Source organism: Lipotes vexillifer, unplaced genomic scaffold, assembly GCF_000442215.2.
Source record: "Lipotes vexillifer unplaced genomic scaffold, Lipotes_vexillifer_v1.1 scaffold147, whole genome shotgun sequence".
Taxonomy (NCBI): Eukaryota; Metazoa; Chordata; class Mammalia; order Artiodactyla; family Lipotidae; genus Lipotes; species Lipotes vexillifer.
In genome coordinates this window covers 4,607,445-4,629,751 of record NW_006778796.1, presented here as the reverse complement: position 1 = coordinate 4,629,751, position 22,307 = coordinate 4,607,445, and the positions used below count along the sequence as shown (strand labels likewise).

General features: G+C 52.6%; 1 protein-coding gene across 1 annotated transcript in view; it reads left to right on the top strand.

Annotated features, from left to right (window-relative positions):
- The window catches only part of TRAM2 (translocation associated membrane protein 2), a 76,213-nt gene that overhangs the window by 52,279 nt on the left and 1,627 nt on the right, over positions 1 to 22,307 (top strand). Inside the window, exons 3-9 of the mRNA XM_007451928.1 lie at positions 10,500 to 10,609; positions 11,090 to 11,206; positions 16,809 to 16,867; positions 18,024 to 18,108; positions 18,600 to 18,670; positions 21,216 to 21,320; positions 21,517 to 21,660. Of these exons, the coding sequence (XP_007451990.1) occupies positions 10,500 to 10,609; positions 11,090 to 11,206; positions 16,809 to 16,867; positions 18,024 to 18,108; positions 18,600 to 18,670; positions 21,216 to 21,320; positions 21,517 to 21,660 (691 nt within the window). The remainder of the gene's footprint in view (positions 1 to 10,499; positions 10,610 to 11,089; positions 11,207 to 16,808; positions 16,868 to 18,023; positions 18,109 to 18,599; positions 18,671 to 21,215; positions 21,321 to 21,516; positions 21,661 to 22,307) is intronic.

Genomic DNA, 22,307 nt, shown 5'->3' with positions numbered 1-22,307 from the left:
AATTTTAGAATTATGTTTTATTCAGTGGACATACTGAGGACGTAAGCCTGGGAGACAGCCTCTCAGACAGATCTGAGGGACTGTTCCAAAGAGATAAGAGAGGAGCCAGGATATGTAGGAGTGTCTGCAACAAAAACCAAGTAGTTGGAACATCAAAATGTTACTTAAAGAAAATTAAAGAAAAACCAGACATCTCAAGTTAATGAATTTAGCACCTTTCTGTGTATGGGAAGATGCAAGGGTCTGGGCTCATTGAAATCATTTCTTTGATAGGCACCTTAACTGTCTAGGGTCAGTGTCCTGTTATTTTCCATCCTGTATCCCCTCAGTGGCTGACGGCTTGATGGCTGCAACATCCTTTGTTTACTGATGTGACAGGCGACATTCTTTGTCCACAGGGGACAGTGAAATAAAATCTCTTAGTGACTTTATTCTCCAGCTAGAGAGACAGATGATAACCGGATGACAGGTATGTGGCCGAGGAGGTAAAGGACCTTGGAGCTCAATAAGGTAGAGGTAGGGGTCAAATGGGAGTCCTAGCCACATGTGATCAGAGGCCAGGGAGGGGCTTCTGAGGGCTGGGCTCCTCGAGGAGTAGGGCAGACTGGAGCTGGGGCAGCCAAGTTCTCCTGGGGGCTCAATGGAGGTTGCCATTGTAGAGATAATGAGTGCTGTGGGTTTCAGTTAGGACAGGACCGGATAAAACGGTGTCTGATTCTGCAGACAAAGAAATTCGTTTCTTCATTCAGTGAACGTTTAGGGAGCCCCTACCACGTCTAGGAGTTGGACAGGGTGATACAAAAGGCGAACACAAACCTGAAGGCCACGGAAAGCAATTCTTGTGTAGCTCATATACCGCCGTCCAACCTGGTTAAGATCCAGATCAAATTCTGTATATAGGTGTTTGATAAATAAATGTCTATGGGTGGTTCAGAGATTGTTCCCAGCTGGGAGGAATCAGGGGAGGCTTCTTGGAATAAGAGGTCTTCTAACTTGGCTTTGAAGTGTAGTCAGGCTAGTGACAGGCAAGGGATGGAGAGGGCAGGTTGGGTTGAGAACTTGGCTCCTTGAAGGTGCATATATTTTAATGGGGATTTATGTTATGCATTATTAAAGCTTAATGGTTCCCTCAAGTTATACTGACACAAAGTAAGGCAGAGCAGTTCACCAAATAGCAGATTTTGCCCTGAGCATAAGCGCTTCTCCATGCATGGAGTAGTCCCCCACCGTTTCTGGTAAGAGCCTGTGCTGGCTTTGGAAATCAAACAGGAGCCCTTAAACAAAATACTCCCTCACCAGCAAAGGAATAGCTATGGTCTGGGTTACCCCAGGACAACATCTGCAAGAAAGTTATGCTAATGGCAGCCATAGGAAACCTCATTGGCTCCACTCAAGGTGAGCACTCAGGAGAGGTGGGTCTTAATTACATTTGTATCTGTAGCTCCTCAGCCAGCATCTCCTTACCCAGTAAGTACCCAATAAGTCAAGTGTGTGCTCACTGACTTTCTTACTCGAGGGATGGAATTACTGAGTGGATAGATGGATGAGAAGATGGATTAATGCCTTCCTGTGTGTTGCCACCAAATGATTGGAGTATTACAGCTTCTTGGAACGTCCAGTTCATCTTCTTCTGGTGAAGGTGTGACTGAAATGGTCTACATCACGTGACATACAGGTGTTTGTGTAAGTCATCTGTTTGTGAGCTGGTGGATTCTTTTTTTTTTTTTTAAACATCTTTATTGGAGTATAATTGCTCTACACTGGTGTGTTTGTTTCCACTTTATAACAAAGTGAATCAGCCATACATATACATATATCCCCATATCTCTTCCTTCTTGCATCTCCCTCCCACCCTCCCTATCCCACCCCTCTAGGTGGTCACAAAGCACCGAGCTGATCTCCCTGTGCTATGTGGCTGCTTCCCACTAGCTATTGATTTTACATTTGGTAGTGTATATATGTCCATGCCACTCTCTCACTTCATCCCAGCTTATACCCACTGTGCCAGGGAAGTCTGGCATATTTTTTAAAAATATTTATTTATCTTATTTATTTGTTTATTATTTTTGGCTGCGTTGGGTCTTAGTTGTGGCACGTGGGATCTTCATTGTGGCATGTGGGATCTTTCATTGTGGCATGTGGAATCTTTCGTTGCAGCACGTGTGCTCTTCGTTGCGGCATGTAGGCTTCTCTCTAGTGTTGTGTGGGTTTTCTCTCTCTAGTTGCAGCGCATGGGCTCCAGAGCTCATGGGTTCTGTAGTTGTGGCGCGTGGGCTCCAGAGCGTGTGGGCTCTGTAGTTTGAGGTATGCAGGCTCTCTAGTTGAGGCTTGCGGGCTCAGTAGTTGTGGCATGCGAGCTTAGTTGCTCTGCTGCATGTGGGATCTTAGTTCCCGGACCAGGGATCGAACCCCCATCCCCTGCATTGGAAGGTGGATTCTTTACCACTGGACCACCAGGGAAGTCCCTTCATTTCTCTTCTGTGTGAGGTTGAGCATCCTTTTAAATGTATAAGGGCCATCTGTGTTTCTTTTCTCTGTGAACTTTCCTTCATACCCTTTGCCCATTCTTCTGTTCCGTTTGTTATCTTTTCATCCTTAGGTTCTAGGTGCTCTTCGTACATTAGCGAGATTAGCCTTTGTTTGTGATCCGAATTGTAAACATTTTCCCCTTGGTCATCACTTGCCTTTTGATTTTGCTTATGGTATTTTTTCATACCTAAGTTCTGGATTTATATATATTGTAAAAAATTCAAAATAATGGGAAAACAGTTGGCCAAAAGCACAAAAAACAATAGAAAGTAACTTTTACAAATCCAGGTTTGCAGGGTTTAGGAAGAAAGCCAGGAGAGAAAGGAGGCATCCACGTTGTGCAGTGATGCTCTTTAAGCCACCAGGTTTTTGCACAAAGGCAGAAGCCTTGTTGGCAGGTGACCAGACTTTAAGGGGATGTAAAGAGCAGATGGGGTGTCAGCCACAGGTGCCCACGGGCCAGCTGAGGTCCCGGGGAGGAGGTCAGAGATTGCACAGCTGTATCCGGACAAGACGGGACCTGTGACGGCATGCGGGAGAAGCTGCTTACAGGTGACACCAGGGGAAACAAGAAAATGTCTATTAGTCATAGGAAACAAAAGAGGAGGCCAGTAAGAGCGCTGCTCCTAAAGGGCCAGCTCCACCTGAGGTTGTCAGGACAGCCAGGCTCTTATTGATCATGTTGACTCTCTTTTTAAACTTTGATCAGAGATAAACAAAGCAAGTGTCACTTTTGACGGAAGACAGGATAACATCCACAGAGGGTGGGTCGTTATTGAAGGTGCTCCTTCCAGGGTGAGGTTAACCCTTCTGGGGAATATACTGACCTACTCCATGGTGTTGCATAGGAAAGAGGGCTCACAGAATGTGGGTGTTGGGAGGTGTCAGGGGTCGTCTGGGCTAGGGATTGCAAATTGGTGGCCTGTGGTCAGAGTTGGCTTGTGTGTGTATTTTCCTTAGCCAGTTTGGTGTTGGCCCATAGTGTTTTTACAATTTTGGAATTAGTCACCGGCATTTTAAAATCAGATGATTCACATAGGGATTTCTCTCTTTGCTTTTGAAATATGGGGCCACGCCCCTCCCAGGGCCTTCCCCACTCCTTCCTTCACCCCTTGGGACATGCACTCTGCACTTTGCCACAGTCTCCACTCCTCTCTAATATCTTCCCGACATTGAGACTGCCTGGCAGCCACCATGTGTCCCAGTTTGAATTGTTGTTTTTCTTTTAGTAAGGTTGAAATGGAAGTGGATCTTAAACTTGTTTCTCTCTCAAAGTGGAAATGTGGAAGACAGACCACGAGGGCCCTAGAGCTAAGGAAAAACAGTGGGGAGCATATTGTGGCACTGAAGACCGTTCCCTGTTTAGTGCAGCGGCCTCTGTGTTGAAAGGATTTATCTTAAGACGGCTGGACCACTTTGCTCATTCCATTCCCCACCTGGTCTCTGCGGGTGTTTTGCTGTGACTCAGGGCCAGAATCGCTTCTCTGGTCTAAGAGCTCAGAGATGTGCTGAAACATACTCTTCTTAAAAAATCATAGTCGCTCACTGCCAGACCATCGCCGTTCTTTTTGAGAGTTCATGCAGGATAGGGGCACTGCTTAAAGGGTCAGAGCTCTAACTTGGGAAGTGAGACGATTTTTATAAGAATTAGTGAGCAGCCAAAAATTTAAAAAGAAAAAAAACCCCCCAAATATCCATTTGTTTATAGCCTCTTGGAAAAACACAAAGTTCCAACCTCCACAGCTCTGTGGCAAGCAGAAGGGGCCAAACCAAGCTACTTTCCTGCCCTGTTCAAAAGCAGGAAGGCAGCAGACAAGGGGCAAGCAGCAGAGGTAATCTGCATGAATCAGAGCACAGCTTGTGAGTATCTGGATACCATGCTGCTTGTTCTGTTGTAGGGAGAGAGAGATCAAAGCAGCAACTTCTTACCAGCAGGGGTGCGAGGGATGTGAGGTGGCTTTGGGGGCGGGGCAGGGCCGCCGGACACTGGGAGATCTGAGAAATGGCCCCTGTCCCTTTACCCTGTGAACCCTGTTTTTCTTCATCCCCTCTGCCCGCGCCGTGGCTGGTTACAGGGATCAAATGAGACAGCACGCTGAAGCATTCTGAAAGCACGGAGGCTACAGAGTGCAGACAGATGCCAGAGGGAACTTCAGGGTCATTCTCCACGGCCAGTCTGCCAGCTGGTCCTTTTGGTTCCATCACCCACACCTCTCCCAACTTGTCTTCTCCACCACACTGCCGCCATCTGAGTGCAGGGCGCTCCCGCCCCCCAGCCTGGGCTCCTGTGAGTGCCTCCTGACTGCCCTCCTGGCCCCATTCCGGCCCCGCAGCCCATCCACCTGGCAGGAAGAGCGCGTCTGTGACTCAGTCCTCCAGAACCTTCCCTTGCCTTTGGAAGCGTGTCTTACCACAACCTGTCGGGGGAGCCCCCCATGGCATGGCTTGCCCACCCCTGCTCTGCAGGTCACGCCAATCCTCTGTCCAGCAGGACCTTCCCCAGATGCCTCTGCCCAGACCACTCCACCCTCACCAGCTCTCTGGCCTGCGTTCAGTGACCCTTCCTCCCCAGGGCCCTGCCCCTCCTCATTTCCTGCCACCGTCACAGCACTGATCACACCTGGCCTGGTGTTTTTTTTAAATTATAGTGAAATACATATACTGTGAAATGGACCATCTTAATCATCTCTGAGTGTCTGGTTCAGTAGCGTCAAGTACATTCACACTGTTGTGCAATCTCCAGAACTCTTCATTGCAAAACTGAGACTTTGTATCTGTTAAACAGCAGCTCCCCGTCCTCCCTGCCCCCAGCCCCTGGCAACCACCGTTCTTTCTGTCTCTGTGAATTTTCCTCCTCTGGGAAGCTCCTGTGATGGAATCATACGGTGTTCGTCTTTTAGTGACGGCTTATTTCCCTTAGCGTTATGTCCTTTAGGTTCATCTCTGTGTAGCATGTGACAGGATTTCCTTCCTTTTTAAGGCTGAATAATGTTCTCTTGTATGTATAGACCATATTTTGTCTTTCCATTCATCTGTTGATAGACACTTGGGTAGTTTCTACCTTTGGCTGTTGTGAATAGTGCTATGAACATGGGTGTACAGATATTTCATCAAGATCCTGCTTCCAGTTCTTTCGAGTCTGTAACCAGAAGTAGGATTGCTGGACCATCTGGTAGTTCTATTTTTAGTTTTCTAAGGAATCATCATGCTGTTTCTGATAGTGACTGTACCATTTTACATTTTCACAAACAATGCACAAAGGTTCCAATTTGTCCACACCCTTGTCAACACTTGTTATTTTCTGTTTTTTGTTTGTTTGGTTCTTTTGGTTTTAAATTGTGGCCATTCTCATGGGTTTGAGGTGGTATCTCATTGCGGTTTTGATCTACATTTCCCTAATGATAGTACCCTGTGCTATACAGTAGGACCTTTTTGTCTATTTTATCTATAGTAGTTTGTATTTGCTAATATCCCAAACTCCTAATTTATCTCTCCTCTCCCTCTCCACTTTGGTCACCATAAGTTTGTTCTCTGTGTCTGTGAGTCTGTTTTTGTTTTGTACATAAGTTCATTTGTATCATATTTTATTTTATTTATTTATTTATTTTTTGCGGTACGCGGGCCTCTCAGTGTTGTGGCCTCTCCCGTTGCGGAGCACAGGCTCCAGACGCGCAGGCTCAGCGGCCATGGCTCACGGGCCCAGCCGTTCCGCAGCATGTGGGATCCTCCCGGACCGGGGCATGAACCCGTGTCCCCTGCATCGGCAGGCGGACTCTCAACCACTGCACCACCAGGGAAGCCCCTGTATCATATTTTAGATTCCACATATAAGTGATATCATATGATATTTGTCTTTCTCTGTCTGTCTGACTCACTTCACTTAGTATGATAATCTCTACGTCCATCCATATTGCTGCAAATCTTTGCCCATTTTTCAATCTGGTTGTTTTTTGTTTTTGTCGTTGCTGTTGTTATTGGCCTCTGGTTTTTAGGTGTAGAGAATTTGGTGTGCACTGGCTAAGCTCTGAGAGGGCAGGGCCATGCCCACCTCGTACCCTGCTGTCCCCCAGCATCCAGCGTGGGGCCCTGCACGTGGTTTATTAGTGGATGAATAAACATGCAAGGAGCTCTCATCAGCAAAGGAAAAAAGAATGTATTAGTCTATCCATCCATTCTTGTTTCAAGAAGGTTTTAAGGCTCTGGTCACATCTCTTTGGAACCATAGTATATGGGGTGACGAATGGAGGTGACTTGAAGAGGCTTTAAGATGGATAATCCAAAGTCTTGACACATGTTATTTAACTACTTTTGGACCATGCTCGTTTGATTGAGCATAAATCCTATTTTGCCTCATAAGGTTGGTCTCGATGGTGAAACTTTTGCATGTGTTCAGTTATTTTATAGTTTCAAAATATGCTGCCATCTAATTAGTCTCCTTTGATCCTCGCTTATGAGGAAGGTTGGGCAAGGGTAATGCCAGCCCTATGACGGAAGGGCAGGAAGGAGAGGCTGACCCATACGCCCGTCTCTTCCCTTCTTCGCGTGTTCCCTCCTCGGTGCTCGGTGCTGATTCCCCTCCCTGATCTCAGCCCCTTCCCGGGTCAGTCACCTAGTCTTACCAGGTCTCTGCCGCTGATGGCCCTCCTCCCTCCCTGTTCCCTTTTCCCCTTTAATTCAGGTCCCTGTGGTTCCTTACCTGCATCACTGGTGTCTGCCTCCAGGCACGATGCTGTTAACTGCTGCCAGAGTAAACTTTCTGAAGCCCAGATTTGCTCATTTTCCTATTGAGTTTGAATTCTTTGATGTTTCCATATTCCTTCAGGATAAAGTCCACACCCTTTGACGTGGTACCCTGGCTGTCTGCAGCACTGCATCCTCCTTGCCTGCATCCTTAGTAGATGCTGCGTCCTCTGCCCGGGATGCCCTCCTCCCCGTACCTGACTACCCCAGCTTGTTCTCAAGTTTCTGTATCTTCCTGTTTACCCTGAGGGGCTTCCCCAGCTGGAGTCAGCCCTCGCTTGCCTTGGCTACCTGTGTGGCTGTGTTTACCCCTTGGCAGCGTGTGGCTGTCTGCCTGTCTGTAGGTCATTGTACATTTATTTATCAGTCTCTCCACTGGTCTGTGCTCTCTGAAGCCAGGGCAGCGTCTTTTATCTCCGTGTTTCAATAATTAGCCCAGTGGCTCTCACAGAGTAGGGTCTTTGTGGAAGGTAGGAGGGAGAGGAAAAGGGGAAGCTTGTATGATCTCAAAGTTCATGCGCTCCATGTCTTTACTGCCCCCTCCCACTGGCTGCATTGGGTCTTCGTTGCTGTGTGCAGGCTTTCTCTAGTTGTGGCAAGCAGGGGCTATCCTTCGTTGCGGTGTGCAGGCTTCTCATTGCAGTGGCCGCTCTTGTTGTGAGCACGGGCTCTAGGCATGCAGGCTTCAGTAGTTGTGGGACGTGGGCTCAGTAGTTGTGGCTCCCCCCCCCCCCCACCCCCCACCCCCCAACCACCAGTACATTCTCCCAGTCCAGGGTGGCGGGGTCATGGGTTGACTCCCAGAGTGACCCAGTCAGCTCTGCTTCGCTCTGCAGCCACCCTGAAACTCACCCACACCGGCCTGCCTTCTGGTAAACGCATCCCAGCAAAGAGAGATGACTCGTGTGTGACTCAGCACGAAGGCAGCACAGCTGGAAAGGGGGCCAGTGTGTCTGCTTGTGGGAGGGCGGGCCACAGAGCACCAGGGATCCAGGCCTGCCAACTGGAACGAAGGCACGAATCCTCCTCTGTCCGCGGTAGTAGCAGAGCTTTACAAAACTTAGATACCTGGGATTCCATCTAATTTACTACTAAATAATATTTTATTAAACTACTATTTAGTGCATGCCTACCATGGTTATAGGCGCTGATAAGCATCTTGCATACAGATTATCTCGTTTAATCCTCACAATAGCCCAACAACAACAAAAATAATAGCAAATACATGTATAGCACTTACTGTGCACCAGATACTATTCTAAGTAAGCGCTTTGCACTTTTGAAGTCACCTCATTCTCACAGTAACCCTGCAGTACAGAAACTGCTGTTATCCTCATTTTACAGATGAGGAATCTGAGGCACAGAAGGGTCAGAGGTGCTCCAGAGTCACATAGGAAATAAATGACATTTTCTTTTTTTTGTTGTTTTTTTGCGGTACGCGGGCCTCTCACTGCTGTGGCCCCTCCCGTTGCGGAGCAGAGGCTGCGGACGCGCAGGCTCAGCGGCCATGGCTCACGGGCCCAGTCGCTCCGCGGCATGTGGGATCTTCCTGGACCGGGGCACGAACCCGTGTCCCCTGCATCGGCAGGTGGACTCCCAACCACTGCGCCACCAGGGAAGCCCTAAATGACATTTTCTTTATCCATTTGTCTGTTGATGGACACTTAGGTTGCTTCCATGTCTTGGCTCTTGTAAATAGTGCTGCTGTGAACATTGGGGTGCACGTATCTTTTTGAATTAAAGTTTTCATCTTTTTTTTTCTGGATAAAGATGTTTTATACACGCACGCGCACACACAATGGAGTATTATATTACTCAGCCGTAAAAAAGAAAGAAAGAATGCCATCTGCAGCAACATGGATGGACCTAGAGATTATCATACTAAGTGAAGTAAGTCAGACAGAGACAAATATATCACTCATATGTGGAATCTAAAAAATAATACAATAAATTTATTTACAAAACAGAAACAGATAGACATAGAAAACAAGCTTATAGTTGGTTACCAGAGGGGAAGGTGGTGGGAGGGATAAATTAGGAGTATGGGATTAATAGATGCACACTACTATATATAAAATAGGCAGGCAACAAGCATTTAATGGATAGCACAGGGGACTATATTCAATATCTTGTAATAACCTATAATGGAACATAATCTAAAAATATATATATGTATAACTGAACCCCTTTGCTGTACACCCGTAACTGACACAGTATTTATAAATCAACTATACTTCAAGTTTTTTGAAAAAGAGGGAGGTGTGGGTTCCCTGGTGGCCTAGTGGTTACGATTCCAGGCTTTCGCTGCCATGGCCTGGGTTCAATCTCTGGTCCAGGAACAGATTCCACAAGCTGCGTGGTGGTTTGGCAAAAAAAAAAACAAAACCCATCAATATCAAAAAAAAAAATAAAAACAAAAACAAAGAGGGAGGAAATAAATGACAGAGCTTTGATACAGGCTCAGGTTTCTGAGTCCACACTCTTTTTTTAAAAAATTATTTTTATTTTTGGCTGAGTTGGGTCTTCATTGCTGCACACTTTCTCTAGTTGTGGAGAGCAGGGGCTACTCTTTGTTGTGGTGCGTGGGCTTCTCATCGCGGTGGCTTCTCTTTGTTGCAGAGCACGGGCTCTAGGCGCATGGGCTTCGGTAGTTGTGGCTCATGGGCTCTAGAGCACAGGCTCTGTAGCTGTGGCGCGTGGGCTTAGTTAGTCCACGGCATGTGGGATCTTCCTGGACCAGGGATCAAACCCATGTCCCCTGTATTGGCAGGTGGATTCTTAACCACTGTGCCACCAGGGAAGTCCTGAGTCCACACACTTAACCCTGCCTCATGCTTCCTCGATGAAGTTTAACTGCAGTCCCATTTTTACAGGGAAGGCGATTATGGCTCAGAGAGGTTGATCACTTTTCTATAGTCACACAGCCAGGGAATGATGGAGGTTGGTTGTCTCCAACGGGTGGCTGCAGCCACTGTGCCTTCCTGCCCAGATCAGGAGACATTGTCATGATATGCTGTGTGCTGGCTTCTCCTTTCCCCTCTGCACTGGTGCTCCCAAGGGCCAAGTTCAGAGGGTGGGTGGGATTCTCGGGAAGAAACTCTTCTAAGTCTGGGGTTACAGCCAAAGGGAAGCATTTGATGGCACATTCTGCTCCAGATCTCCTTTCAGTTTTGGGTCCCAGAGCACTTCCTCACCCAGGGATGCTGACGTGGCTCTCGTTGCCTCCACAGATGGCGAGACGGTGCACTACCACTACGGGCCGAAGGACCTGGTCACAGTCTTGTTCTACGTCTTCATCACCATCATCCTGCACGCTGTGGTGCAGGAGTACATTTTAGACGTGAGTGACGTGTCTGGATTCCGAGATGGGAAGCTGGGGGGATTCGGCGGGTGGAGCGGCTTGCAGCTGTGAGGCCTCCGCTTTGTTTGGAGGCCCTGGTTGGTCCTATAGCAACTGGATCTCCTGCACCACAGTTTGGTCTCTGTCCCCCTCAAAGCCTTCTTAGCACGTGGGACCACAGTGTTTATTACACGGGAGGGAGCTGCCTGACGTATCACGACACGGTGTCCTCAGGGGTCCAACACAGCAACCCTTGGGGGATGTTTTCTTTACATCTCAGCTAACGACATTCATCTCGCCGCTTTCTCAAAATGCTTGCCTTAAACTAAACACTGTATGCACACACGAGGCTTCCATGAACTAACTTGGATGAGGCTGGCTTCAAACTTCAGCCCTTTTGTGGGGAGAAAACAGGAGTTTGAAACCTGCCGTTACCTATACCCTCATACGTTAATATGCAGGATTCTCTTTACTCTTTAGAAAATCAGCAAACGGCTTCATCTCTCCAAGGTCAAGCACAGCAAGTTCAACGAATCTGGACAGCTGGTCGTCTTTCACCTCAGCTCGGTGATCTGGTGCTTCTACGTGGTGGTGACGGTGAGTGGTCCTAGGGACTGCTGATGGCTGGGGCCCGGGCTGCCATGTTATCGCCGTGAGAGAGGGGTCAATGGTTTAGGTGCTATTGAATAGCTGGGGAGCGTCCTCTGGTCCAAAAGTAAACACTTGTTATCGTTATGATGTGATGTCACGGTGATGACAGCGTATAGCTCCATAGCTCTGTGTTCCGTCCTGGGGCCCTCGCACGGTGCTGTCCCCTGAGCTGAGTTTTATGTTCATTCCGGTACCTGTGTTATGGATTGAAGAAATCCAAGCTCAGATTTCGCAGTGGCCCCATGGTCACGTGGTTCTGAAGTGGACAGGCCTTGGACTTGAGGGTCTGGCTCTGTTTCACCACACTGGCCTCCCGAGGCTCGGCTAGCATCCCCCTGCTTGCACATTAGGTCCCGTGAGAGTCAGTGCTGTTTCTACGAATGCCTGGAGGACCAGACAGTTGACTCACCTCCCCTTTTGCACAAGAATACTCTTATTTCAAGCAACCTTTGATACAGCAAAATTCCTTCTTACAAGGGAATGTGGACAGCCCTTCGGGGTCCTTTGTAACAAGCCTGTCGTCCTAGGAAGTGTTTAATCCCCTCCATCCCCCCCAACCTGGAGCACCTCCTGTCTGTAACCTGGTCTCTTCCTCAGGAGCTAGAATTGTCCTGTGAGAAATCCAGGGCTGGGGCTTGGAAAATTCAGCAACCTGTGACCTCCTAGAAGCTTCCTTCCCTGCCTCCCCTGACCTCTCACCCCCTTCCCCTTCCTTAGCAACAGTGATGAGCTTTCCCCGTCCTCAAGACCAACCTGTCTGTCTGTGGGCTGAACACTGAATCCATATTCTCAAAGCGGGACTCAGCATGCCCTTTTGTATATTACCTTTATTTCTATTATCATTTAATCACAGAACAATAGGAATTTTAAATGCAGGGCCCAAGGCCTCTGTGCTCTGGAGCAGGCCTGCCACATTATACTCCCCCTGGGGCAGACTTTGTGTGTGGTCTGAGTAGCGCCCCCTACCTTTGTGCAGCACACGTGCGGCCCTGGGAAGTCTAGGTACCGCTGGGCTCAGGCCTGTCCCAGCCACTGGGTGTTTGGTTTACGTGGCCTCTGGAGACCCCGAGCTGCCTTGAAGCAGAACAGCCCTCGGGTCCCTCGGACATTTAACTGCCCTTGCGGGAGAAGCGTTGCCTCATCTCTGAATCACTTTTGCCCTTTCTGCCTCAGCCCACCGTCCATCCCAGCTGTGACCCAGTTTCACCAGATTCGCAGGCCAACAGCCAAGGGACTTCCCCCCAGTTCCAGGGTGTGCAAGGCTCCTGGGCCGTCCAGGGCTTAGAAGTGATGCTCGTTAGTCTGGAGCTGCCACCCTTTTCTGGGGACGTTTATAACAGGCTTTTACCATGGTGATAGCCAGGTCTCCACTCAGCATCACCAGAAGGAGAATAGAGACCAAGGGAGCCTGGAAAGTCCCAGTGGCCCCAGGTCCTGATACATCGTGTGGCTCTCGGACCTCACCTGCTCCCTCCAGGCCATTCTGCACGGAGTGAAGGTGACTGAAGAAGGGAGGGTCGTTCTGTAAACGGAGTGAAAACAGCTAGTTTTTTAAATCCTACGTTTCTGTTATGATGAACTTGTTCTCGGTTCTTCTCTCTCGCTCTCCGGTCAGTCCATCGGCAGGTTCCCCCACCCACTGCCACCAGCACATGGAGCGTCTGTCGCCTGCTCTCTGCCTATACCTCTGCCCCAAGGCCCACGGGTCTCTCCAGGGGATGCTTGGCAATATGCTACCAGCATCTAGTGGGTCGAGGCCAGCGATGCAGCTGAATGTCCTGTAGTGCCCAGGACAGTCCCCACAGCAAAGACAGTCTGGCCCCAGGTGTCACTAGTGCCACGGTCAGGAGGCCCTGAGCTGCAATCCAGGCCACCATCATCTCTTGCTGGACCACTTCTGGAAGGAGGCCGTTTCCACTCCTGTGTCCACTCACCCCAATCCATCGTCTGCCCAGCCAGACAGATCTTTTTAGAACATAAACCAGATCACGCATCCCCTGCTTCGATCCCCTGTCGCACTCGTGCTGAATTGGTTCTCCTTCCTCACTCCTGTGGTGGGTGCTGCTGGCCTTATCCGTCTGGCTCACTGGCCCCAGCCCCACTGTTCCTCTGACTCTCCTGGCTCTCCTGCCTCCTGGGCTTTGCAGGGGTGCTTCCTCTGCTGCAGTGCTCCGTCCCCTGACATCCCGTGCCATCCAGGTCTCCACCTACACGTAACCTCCGCAGAGAACTCTCCACACACTTGTGTCTGCTGCACCACGCCTGTTGCTGTGGCGTTTTCTTGAGCTGTGTGTTCTCTGCTGCCTGCCTCTCCCTCATACTAGCCCCCGAGCTGCTGGGAGCAGGCACCGTGCTCACTGCTATCCCCCAAGCGCAGTTCCTGGTGCGCACTAAGTGCTCACTCAATACTGTCGTGAGAGGGAATAAGTCGACTGCGAATGCCTCTTCTTGTTCCAACCTTCAACAGTTTTTAAAGTAATGAATTGCTTGTTTTTATGAACATCATAGATGATCATTTAAAAAAAAAAATAAGCCATACATAGAAGTTTGAAAAAGAAAGTAAAAATTGACCCTAAATCCCTCCCCCCACGAAATAACCAGCTTGATCTTGGTGTTGAATTCAGACATTTCTCTCTGCATTGATCCAGGCAGGGTGATGGGGTCATAGATGGGCCAACTGATAATTTAATAAGAATGTCGACCTCCTACTTTTAGTCTGGCTCTCAGCTACTGTTCATCGTTCAGGGGAAGCAAAATGCTGTACTGGGAAAGCAGGGTGGGAGGGTGCCTGGCTTCCCGGGATGCCTCCCTTCACAGTTTAAACCTGCAGCCCAGCACTCAGCGGGAGCGCCTCTGAGGCAGGGGCTCAGGTAAGGGCTGCCTCCTGACACACAGACTGCCTGCAGCAGAACCTCAGCAGTGGGTGTTCCTGAAGGACCACTGGGTCCAGACAGCAGCTGGCTGTGTCAGGACTAGATGCTGCTCTCTCTTCCTGTGGTGCTTTTTGTTCATCCACTGGAAAGGAAGGCTGCAGGGGAGGGGAGGGGGTGTGCCAGCCCCCTGAGGCCTCCCTTGCTCCTGGTTGATTTGTAGAATCAGGAGAGAACAGAGGATCTTAGAGGCCGCCCCCCCCCCAGACGGCAGGCCCACTGGCGGGTGGGATCTGGGGGCGAGCCCACACTCGTTGTGCTGTGCTGAGGTCCGAGGGGCCCCGGCCCAACCTCCCTGGGCGGTTGCCTGGCCCGAGGTCTGGAAAAGACTGTTCTCAGTGAGTCATTCTTCCTCTGGCTGCCCTGCTCGCCTCCCTCCGCCCGGGACTGCCCCTCACAGGCCGGCAGCATTGTTCTGGGGCGTTTTCTCTGCTGGTTGGCTTCACAGTTCTGATTTCTTTGTCTCCTAAGTAAAGTGCCAAGCTGGGGAGGGTCCCTGTTTAAAATCACAGGATCGTCTGGGCCTTTTGAGCTCTTAGGTTTCTGTCGGGGCTGCTTTTCTTGGCCAGTCTTTGTTTGGCAGGAATTCTTCTCCCACTTCGATCCCAGAAGTACCTTAAATACATACCTTAAATTCATCCTTAAATACGCTGGTGCTTCCTCTAGGAAGGAACGGCCTCCCCGCTTCGGTTTCCCTGGAAAGGGGGTAGGGAGGGTGGAAGGCCGTGAACCTGTGTGCCCGAGGCCGGCATCTGATGCAGGCGACGTGTGGGGGGCAGAGAGGGGTGGCCCCAGTGTGGGTGCGGAAAAGCCCTCTTCCCCCACCCCCGCGCGCCCCGGAGCCTCCCACCTCTGCCGGACTCTGAGGGGGAGATGGAATGTGGCCGGGAGGGTCTGGTGGGGAGACCCTTTCCTTCAAACCTAAGTTACTGTGACTACCCTGGGGCCTGCGCCTGATGGGACCCATCTGTTGAGTCATTGTGCTAATGAGGCCCTGGTCGTATCTGAAATGTCCAGGGGCACTTAGGGACTCGGGGTCTGGGTGGGAGTACGACTGAGGCTCCAGCAGTCACCTGGAGGCTCCTCTGGGAACTGCTGGGCCTCCTCCCCGCCCAGGGCAGCCCCGTCCTCAGTCCTGGTGGGAACATCTGAGGCTCTGGGCCTCCTCGTCAAAGCCACTAGTCGGTTGGTTTATTTCTGACTCACTGGGACAGCCAGGCCTGGGGCGCTTGGACCAGGAGGCTTGAGGCGCAGCTCAGAATTCAGTCGTGCTGCCGAGAAGCCACCTTGTTTTGGGAACTCCCTCCTTTCCCTGTTTCTAAAAGGAGGTCAGGCTGGCGTCACCTCCTCCGCCCTCTCTGAGCGTCGCGTGGCATCAGCCTCCTTTTGCTCGTGGTGGGCCGTTTCCTCGTATGTTCTGTAATCTTGGATTATAAACTCAACTTTAGCAAGGTTGTGTGTGTGAGAACCCTGTACGTTCTCGGATGAAAGTACGTCCCGATGGCTTCACCAGCCCACAAATACTGTTAATACCAAGTTCTTAGTGTGAGGGCTCCTAGACACACAGGTGATGTCCCTTTGAGCTCCAAACCCACGTGAAAGCGAATCTGAGGTTACAGATTTTCAGGGGCTCATATTTTTGTTTCCATCCTGAGCCCCGGGTGAGCAGACATGGTCCTCTTCTCCCTGCCTTGCTCGTCGGACCCTTCCTAGTCTCCCCTTTCCCTGGGGTGCTGGCCCTTTAAGGGTCTTCTTTCCCACACAGGCGCAAAAGCTCTGGCCCTACAGCCTCACGGCTCGGGCTTTTAGCTCCCTACCCTCTTGGGCCCTCAGGTTTTCCCTTATTGTGAGCTCAGCTTTGCATTGAAAAGAACATTTGTTAGACTGCATCCAGCATGTCCAGATGTTTTGTAACAGGAGGGTTTTCAGGTCACCTCCCCTACTCTGTAAGAGGACCTGGGCTAGATACTGGAGATGCAAGGAGGCACCAGAAAAAAGAAGCCAGAAAAGAAGGCATGAGCAGAGTCCTGGCGGCCCGGCTGTGATGGTGCTATGTGATAAGTGTCACACGTGAGGCCCGTTGTGGAGGCCTGTGGGGTCCCGCCATTCTTTTTATTTGTGGTGGTGTGAAAAGCCAAAGTAGGCTTTTGGTTTTTCCAGGGGATGGTGGTTCTGGAGTCCATTTGCTTATTCACTCTACAAGCATTTCCTGAGGGCCCGCACGCCAGGCATAATACTCGACGCTGTCACATAAACATAAACTGTCACATTTATTTCTAACAATAACTCTGGGAGGGTATTTTTATCCTCATTTTACAGATGAGCCAGCTGAAGCTCAGGGAGGCTAACTTGCTCAGAGGATGCAGCTGATCAGGGTCAGGCCCACAGTCAGACTCGGGTCCTCTGACCCCAGAGCAGGGCTCTTCCTCCTACATCACGGCTTTTATAGTAGAGACGGGCCAAGTGCCAGAGGGCCTCCATGTTCACGTTTCCTGTTCCTTCCTCATTCTGGCAGCTGGGGACTAGGTGCGACCCTGACCCTGACCCCTGAACCCCAGGCCCACCCAGCAGGCCTCACGTTCACATTTCTAAACGCTGTCTCTTCCCGTCCACTACAGGAAGGATATTTAACAAACCCAAGGAGCCTCTGGGAAGACTATCCGCATGTGTACCTCCCGTGAGTATTATCACCCTCGGTCCCCAGGGAGGAGCGGGCTGGTGCACTGGCTTCTCGCCCCAGAATGTGGGCAGAATACAGGCCAGTGAGCCTGAGGACCGGAGCGCCCCCGAGCCTGGCAGGGCCCAGTGTCGCAGAGGCAGACGTCTGGGAGCTGCTTCCTCCCCGTGTTCTTATGGGCAATTCCTGAAATGACATGTCAACTGCAGGAGCCTGGGCACAGGGTCCTGTCTCTGCCCAGGCTGCCATCACAGAGCACTGCAGGTGGCGGGGTTCCCAGAGGCTTATAAACAGCAGACATCCCTTCCTCACAGTTCTGGAGGCTGGCAGACCCAGTGTCTGGTGAGGCCGCTTCCTGCTTCATGGATGACATCTTCTCTCTGTGTCCTCACGTGCAGAAGCAGAGAGGGGCCTCTTTCACAAGGGCACTAATCCCACTCTGCAGGGCTCCAGCCCCGTGACCTAATCACCTCCCAGAGGCCCCACGTCCCGGTACCATCACCGTAGGAGTTAGGATTTCAACGTGTGAATTTCGAGGGGTTGCAAACATTGGGTCTGTAGCAGGTTCCTACAGCGCCTGGGAGGGACAGGGAAGCAGAGCCTCTGCACGGAGCTTTCTGGGCTGCGTCCTCCTGGCACCTGCACACGTTTGCACACGTCTCCCCTCAGGCCTCCACGGGAGGCAACGCCCCTCCTCTCCTGCGCCGACGGGACACCGGGAGGGCAGAGCTGGGCCCGCGTCCCCCAGAGACCACGGCCCTTAGAACAGCAGCACTGGAGACTGAGCAGAGTTAGGTCCTCCCTCTGCTGCTGAGACCCCTCCATTCCTCAGCTCATTCCTGCCACCTGCCATCTCCTGCCCCGACAGCGCTCTGGATTCGGCCCCCTCCTCAGCCTTCCCTCCTCTTCTGCTCTCTCTTCATCCTTCTTGTGTCTTTTCATGGACTTCCCATGTCCCTCCACGTGCATGGTCTTGTGTGTGGAGCAGTGTCCTGGGCTCAGGGGCGTGGAGCTCACCATCCCCTGCCCTCCATCCCTCCCTCTCGGCCCAGCTCCTCACACTGCCTGGCCCTTGCCCCCACCCCACCCCGGGCTTGGGGCGCACCTGTAGGGGCTTCTCTCCATCCCTCTGGGTGACTGGCCCCCTTGTCTCCAGCTTCCAGGTGAAGTTCTTCTACCTGTGCCAGCTGGCCTACTGGCTGCACGCACTTCCTGAGCTCTACTTCCAGAAGGTACGGAAGGTGAGTACTGGCGGCCCCTCTGACGCTGCGGGCCCTCCCTCTGGCCGCCCACGCGTAGGGGTGGACACGGGGGTATGTTGGCGGGTTGAGTGAGCCAGTGCCTGTTGGAATCTCCCTGATGACCTCCAGGAGGGGGACTGCCTTGTGAGACTCCCACCTCCCACACGAGACGTGTGGCTTTGAGGGGCCTGACTCATCCTCGGGGGAGCGGATGGAGAGTTCTTTGCCTTTCCTACAGTCTTTTTTTTTTAAAGCTTCTCTCTGGCTGATTTCCTACAGCCCTGTTCCCCAGTCCCTGTCTCTTCTTTCTCAACCTAGTCCCGCCCCCTGACCACTGAGTCACCTTCAGACTTTGTGCAGCCAGGTGCGCATGTCTCCGGTGGGACCTACAGGCCTGCCATGTCCTTCTGCACTCCCCCTGTTCCTCTACCTCCCCCTGCATCTCCAGTTAGGGAATGAGCACGTGTCCTGTTTGCCTCTCTTGTCTGCAGGAGGAGATTCCCCGGCAGCTCCAGTACATCTGCCTGTACCTGGTCCATATTGCGGGCGCGTACCTCTTAAAGTGAGTGACACCCGGAGCGGGCCAGATCTCCCTGCCTTTTATGTCTGTGCCTCTCTCCACACAGTCATTTAATCAGGAGGCATTTCTTAGATACTTACTGTGTGCCAAGCACCATGCTAAGACCTGGGAATACACAGATGGATAATGCAGGGTTCCTTTATGTTTGCTGGATTATTCTCTGCCGAGCAGGAGAGACAGTTACAGACAAAGGTAAAGACGGTTAGTGGGATGAGCACTGTGCTACCGTATGGACCACCTGCTGTGGGAACCCAGAGGAGCGACTACCTCAGCCCGAGACAGGGCCAGGGAAGGATCCCAGGGACGCGGGCCGTGAACCAGGGCTTTGCAGGTTGAGGGCAGCCTGAGCGGGGCTCCTGCCCCATGCGTCCAGCCGGCGGCACTGTCAGAGCTCGTGGCCCCAGACTCCTCTTTCCTTCGATTTGTAATGAAGGATAGAGTCGTCACTGCTTGGTTGTCCTCATGTCAGCAGAGTTGCTGTCGCCTTGAGTGTCTCTGTTGTGAAGAGAATCACTGCTGAGCAGGACCTATCCTTCTAGTTTGGAGTTTTCTTGGGCTTGGCTTTTGCGGTATAGGAGAGCACGCGCTGTATAACCTGCTCAGGTGCCCAGGGGTCGTGGGCCCGGGGTCTCCTGGGTCCGCATGGCAGGCATCCCGTGAGAATGACTGACCCGAGGGACCGGAGCCGGGTCTGCTCTGTGGTCTCTGGAGGCCGAGAGCGGCGTCCGTGCCTGGCTGGGCCTCTGAGGGGCAGAGGCCGTGTGGGTGCAGCTCTGCTCTCGTGTCGCAGGCTCCTGTATGGGTGGGCAGGTGGGTGTGAGGAAGCCGTGCCGCAAGGATGGGGACGGAGAGGAGCAGGGCAGGGTCTGACCCTGTTTGGGCCGAGTTCTTGTTCTGGAAAGAGGCTAGAGCAGAAGGCAGAGCAGCCGGTCCTCCGCGATCATGCTGGCCCGGCCCCAGCAAGGCCGGCCCGGCTCAATGTGCGGCCGCCTCTCTCCACTCCTTTTTTTTTTTTTTTTTGCGGTACGCGGGCCTCTCAGTGTTGTGGCCTCTCCCGTTGCGGAGCACCGGCTCCGGACACACAGGCTCAGCGGCCATGGCTCACGTGCCCAGCCGCTCCGCGGCATGTGGGATCCTCCCACTCTGGGGCATGAACCCGTGTCCCCTGCATCGGCAGACGGACTCTCAGCCACTTCGCCACCAGGGAAGCCCCTCTCCACTCCTTTTAATCTAGTTTTCAGAAGTGAGTGAGTGTGGGGAAAGGAGAGACCCTCGGCTGTAGGATTTCCCAAGGAAGACACAGACCTTTGAAGTGGCCAGTGATGCGGGGTCTTGTTTGGGGAGAGCTGGGCGCTGGGGGCCTTCACTCACCCATGGGCCCAGCCCTGCTTCAGGAGGGGCAGTTCCATCTGGGTGAAGGCAGACAAGGCCCTGCTCTCCTGGGCTGTCTGTTCTAGTGGGGCCGGGGGGTGGACCATAAATAAGGAAATGAGAGAGTTTCCCCAGGTGGTTAAGTGTGAGGAGGAAAGTAACGCAGGGTGACGGGACGGCGGACTCGTCTACTTGGCCCCCTGTGGTGAGAAGAGTTCTCTGAGGAGGGGACTCGGGTAGAGGCGCGAGTGACAGAGCCAGGCAGGTGGATACCTGGGTGGAGCTGTGCAGGAGAGGGGACCACAGGGTCAGGGCCCTGAGGTGGGAGCAGAGCTGGGCGGTAAGGTTTGAGATGGTCAAGGGCAGGATCCTGCTGGGCACCCTCGGCTGTGTGGAGACACTGGATTTTCACATCATTCTCTTGACCGTTCTCAGGATCCAGTTACTTTCCTGAATGGTTCCGCACTTCTTTGGTCCCCCTGGGTGGAATCACGGGGTCCCTCTTCAGCCCAGCCCCCCAGTATCTCCCTGACTTCCCAAGGCCCTGCCTCCTCAGCAGCACCTGTAACTTCACTGTGCAGCCTTCTTGCGTCTGTTTGAACCACAGCCGACCATCGGCAGCAGACTGCCTGGGAAAGTCAGTAAGAGCATCGTGCCTGCAAGTGAGCAGGGGGCATGGGAATGGGGGCTCGTGTTTGAAGAGGTTGGTTCACTAGCACATATTTTGATGTTGTGTTGAGTTTTGCTTCTTCGTATACCTCTTGGCTGTGAAGACTTGGATGACAAAAAAAAATCAGATGGTAGGAATCCCCTCCCGCCAGTCCCTCATATTTCTACACGCAAAGCTCAGCAACTTGTTCTGAGCACCTTTTCTGTGCGTGGTCCCGTGCCAGGTGATGAACACAGAGTGACAGGTGCTGCGAAGGCAGCCAGGGCCACAGTGGGAGCAGGAGGGGCGCTGGGCCCAGACGGGACAGGTGACATACTGGGGGTCGGTATTAAGGAAAATTCTTGAAGGTGTGGCAGCAGATCTGAATCCTGAAGGATGAGGCGGGGCTCGCAGGGAGGGCGGGAGTGGAGAGAGGAGCCCAGGCCCCTTGCCTCCCACTCTCGCGGTGCCTCGTGGGGACTGTGAGGCTTGTCTGTGTCTCCGCAGCCTGAGCCGCCTGGGGCTGGTCCTGCTCCTGCTGCAATACTCGACCGAGTTCCTCTTTCACATGGCTCGGCTCTGCTACTTTGCAGACGAGAACAACGAGAAGCTGTGAGTGATGCGGACGGGCTGAGGCCCGGCGAAGGGGAGGGCCCCGCGCTGGCGGTAGGCAGGGCCCTGGCGTTATTTTTTCCTGGAGCGTCTTACTCTGGACACCTCATCCCTCAAGCACCCTCCTCGGCCACCCTTGGACCCTCTCCCCGCTTGCTGCCTGAAGGCTGACGTACCTCCCCCACTCCTCGGGCAGGTTTAACGCCTGGGCTGCTGCATTTGGAGTCACCCGCCTCTTCATCCTCACCCTCGCCGTGCTGGCCATTGGCTTTGGCCTTGCTCGCGTGGAAAACCAGGCCTTTGACCCCGAGAAAGGGAACTTCAACACGTTACTTTGCAGGTGAGTTGGGAAGGAGCCTCCCGAACTTGGCACAACTTCTGCCGAAGGTCAGGAGGCCGCAGACCACTAGGTCTCCCACACCGTGATGTTTGGGGGGCGGATCTCAGACAGCTGGCCTGAGGGGAGAAGAGATGCCAGCCTCCTGCTTCCATCACAGCCGTCTTCCCTCCCTGGCCCCGGTCCGTCAGGCTGCAGGCCTGGTGCTGGTACCGCTGGGAACCCCTCCCCTGGCCCGTGCCTCACTGTGGGTGCCGGGTTCACGTCCAGCCTCTCAGTTGGCTGTTACAACCACGCGTGGGCTCTTTACAGCGTGTTCTCAACAGTGTGGCCAGTGGCCTCGCACAGCAGCCAGGAGGGCAGCGAGGAGGCCACGGTCTCCATGACACCCGGGGCCCAGTGGGGGTCAGAGGTTTGTCCAGGTTGCTCAGCTTCTACGTGGCTCGCCGGGTGAGAAGCCGCACTTCTAGAATTATTTCTGCTGCATCGTAGTTCAGTTCACTTGAACCCTTCCGACGTACACGGGGCTTACATGGGCCGTGCTCTTCGCTGTGGGTCCAGCAGGCACGGGGCGGTGTGACAGGAGCTGGACCCGCATCTGTCACCTCCTTCCACTGGTCCCTCCGCCCGCCCTGAGGCACCTGGAGCAG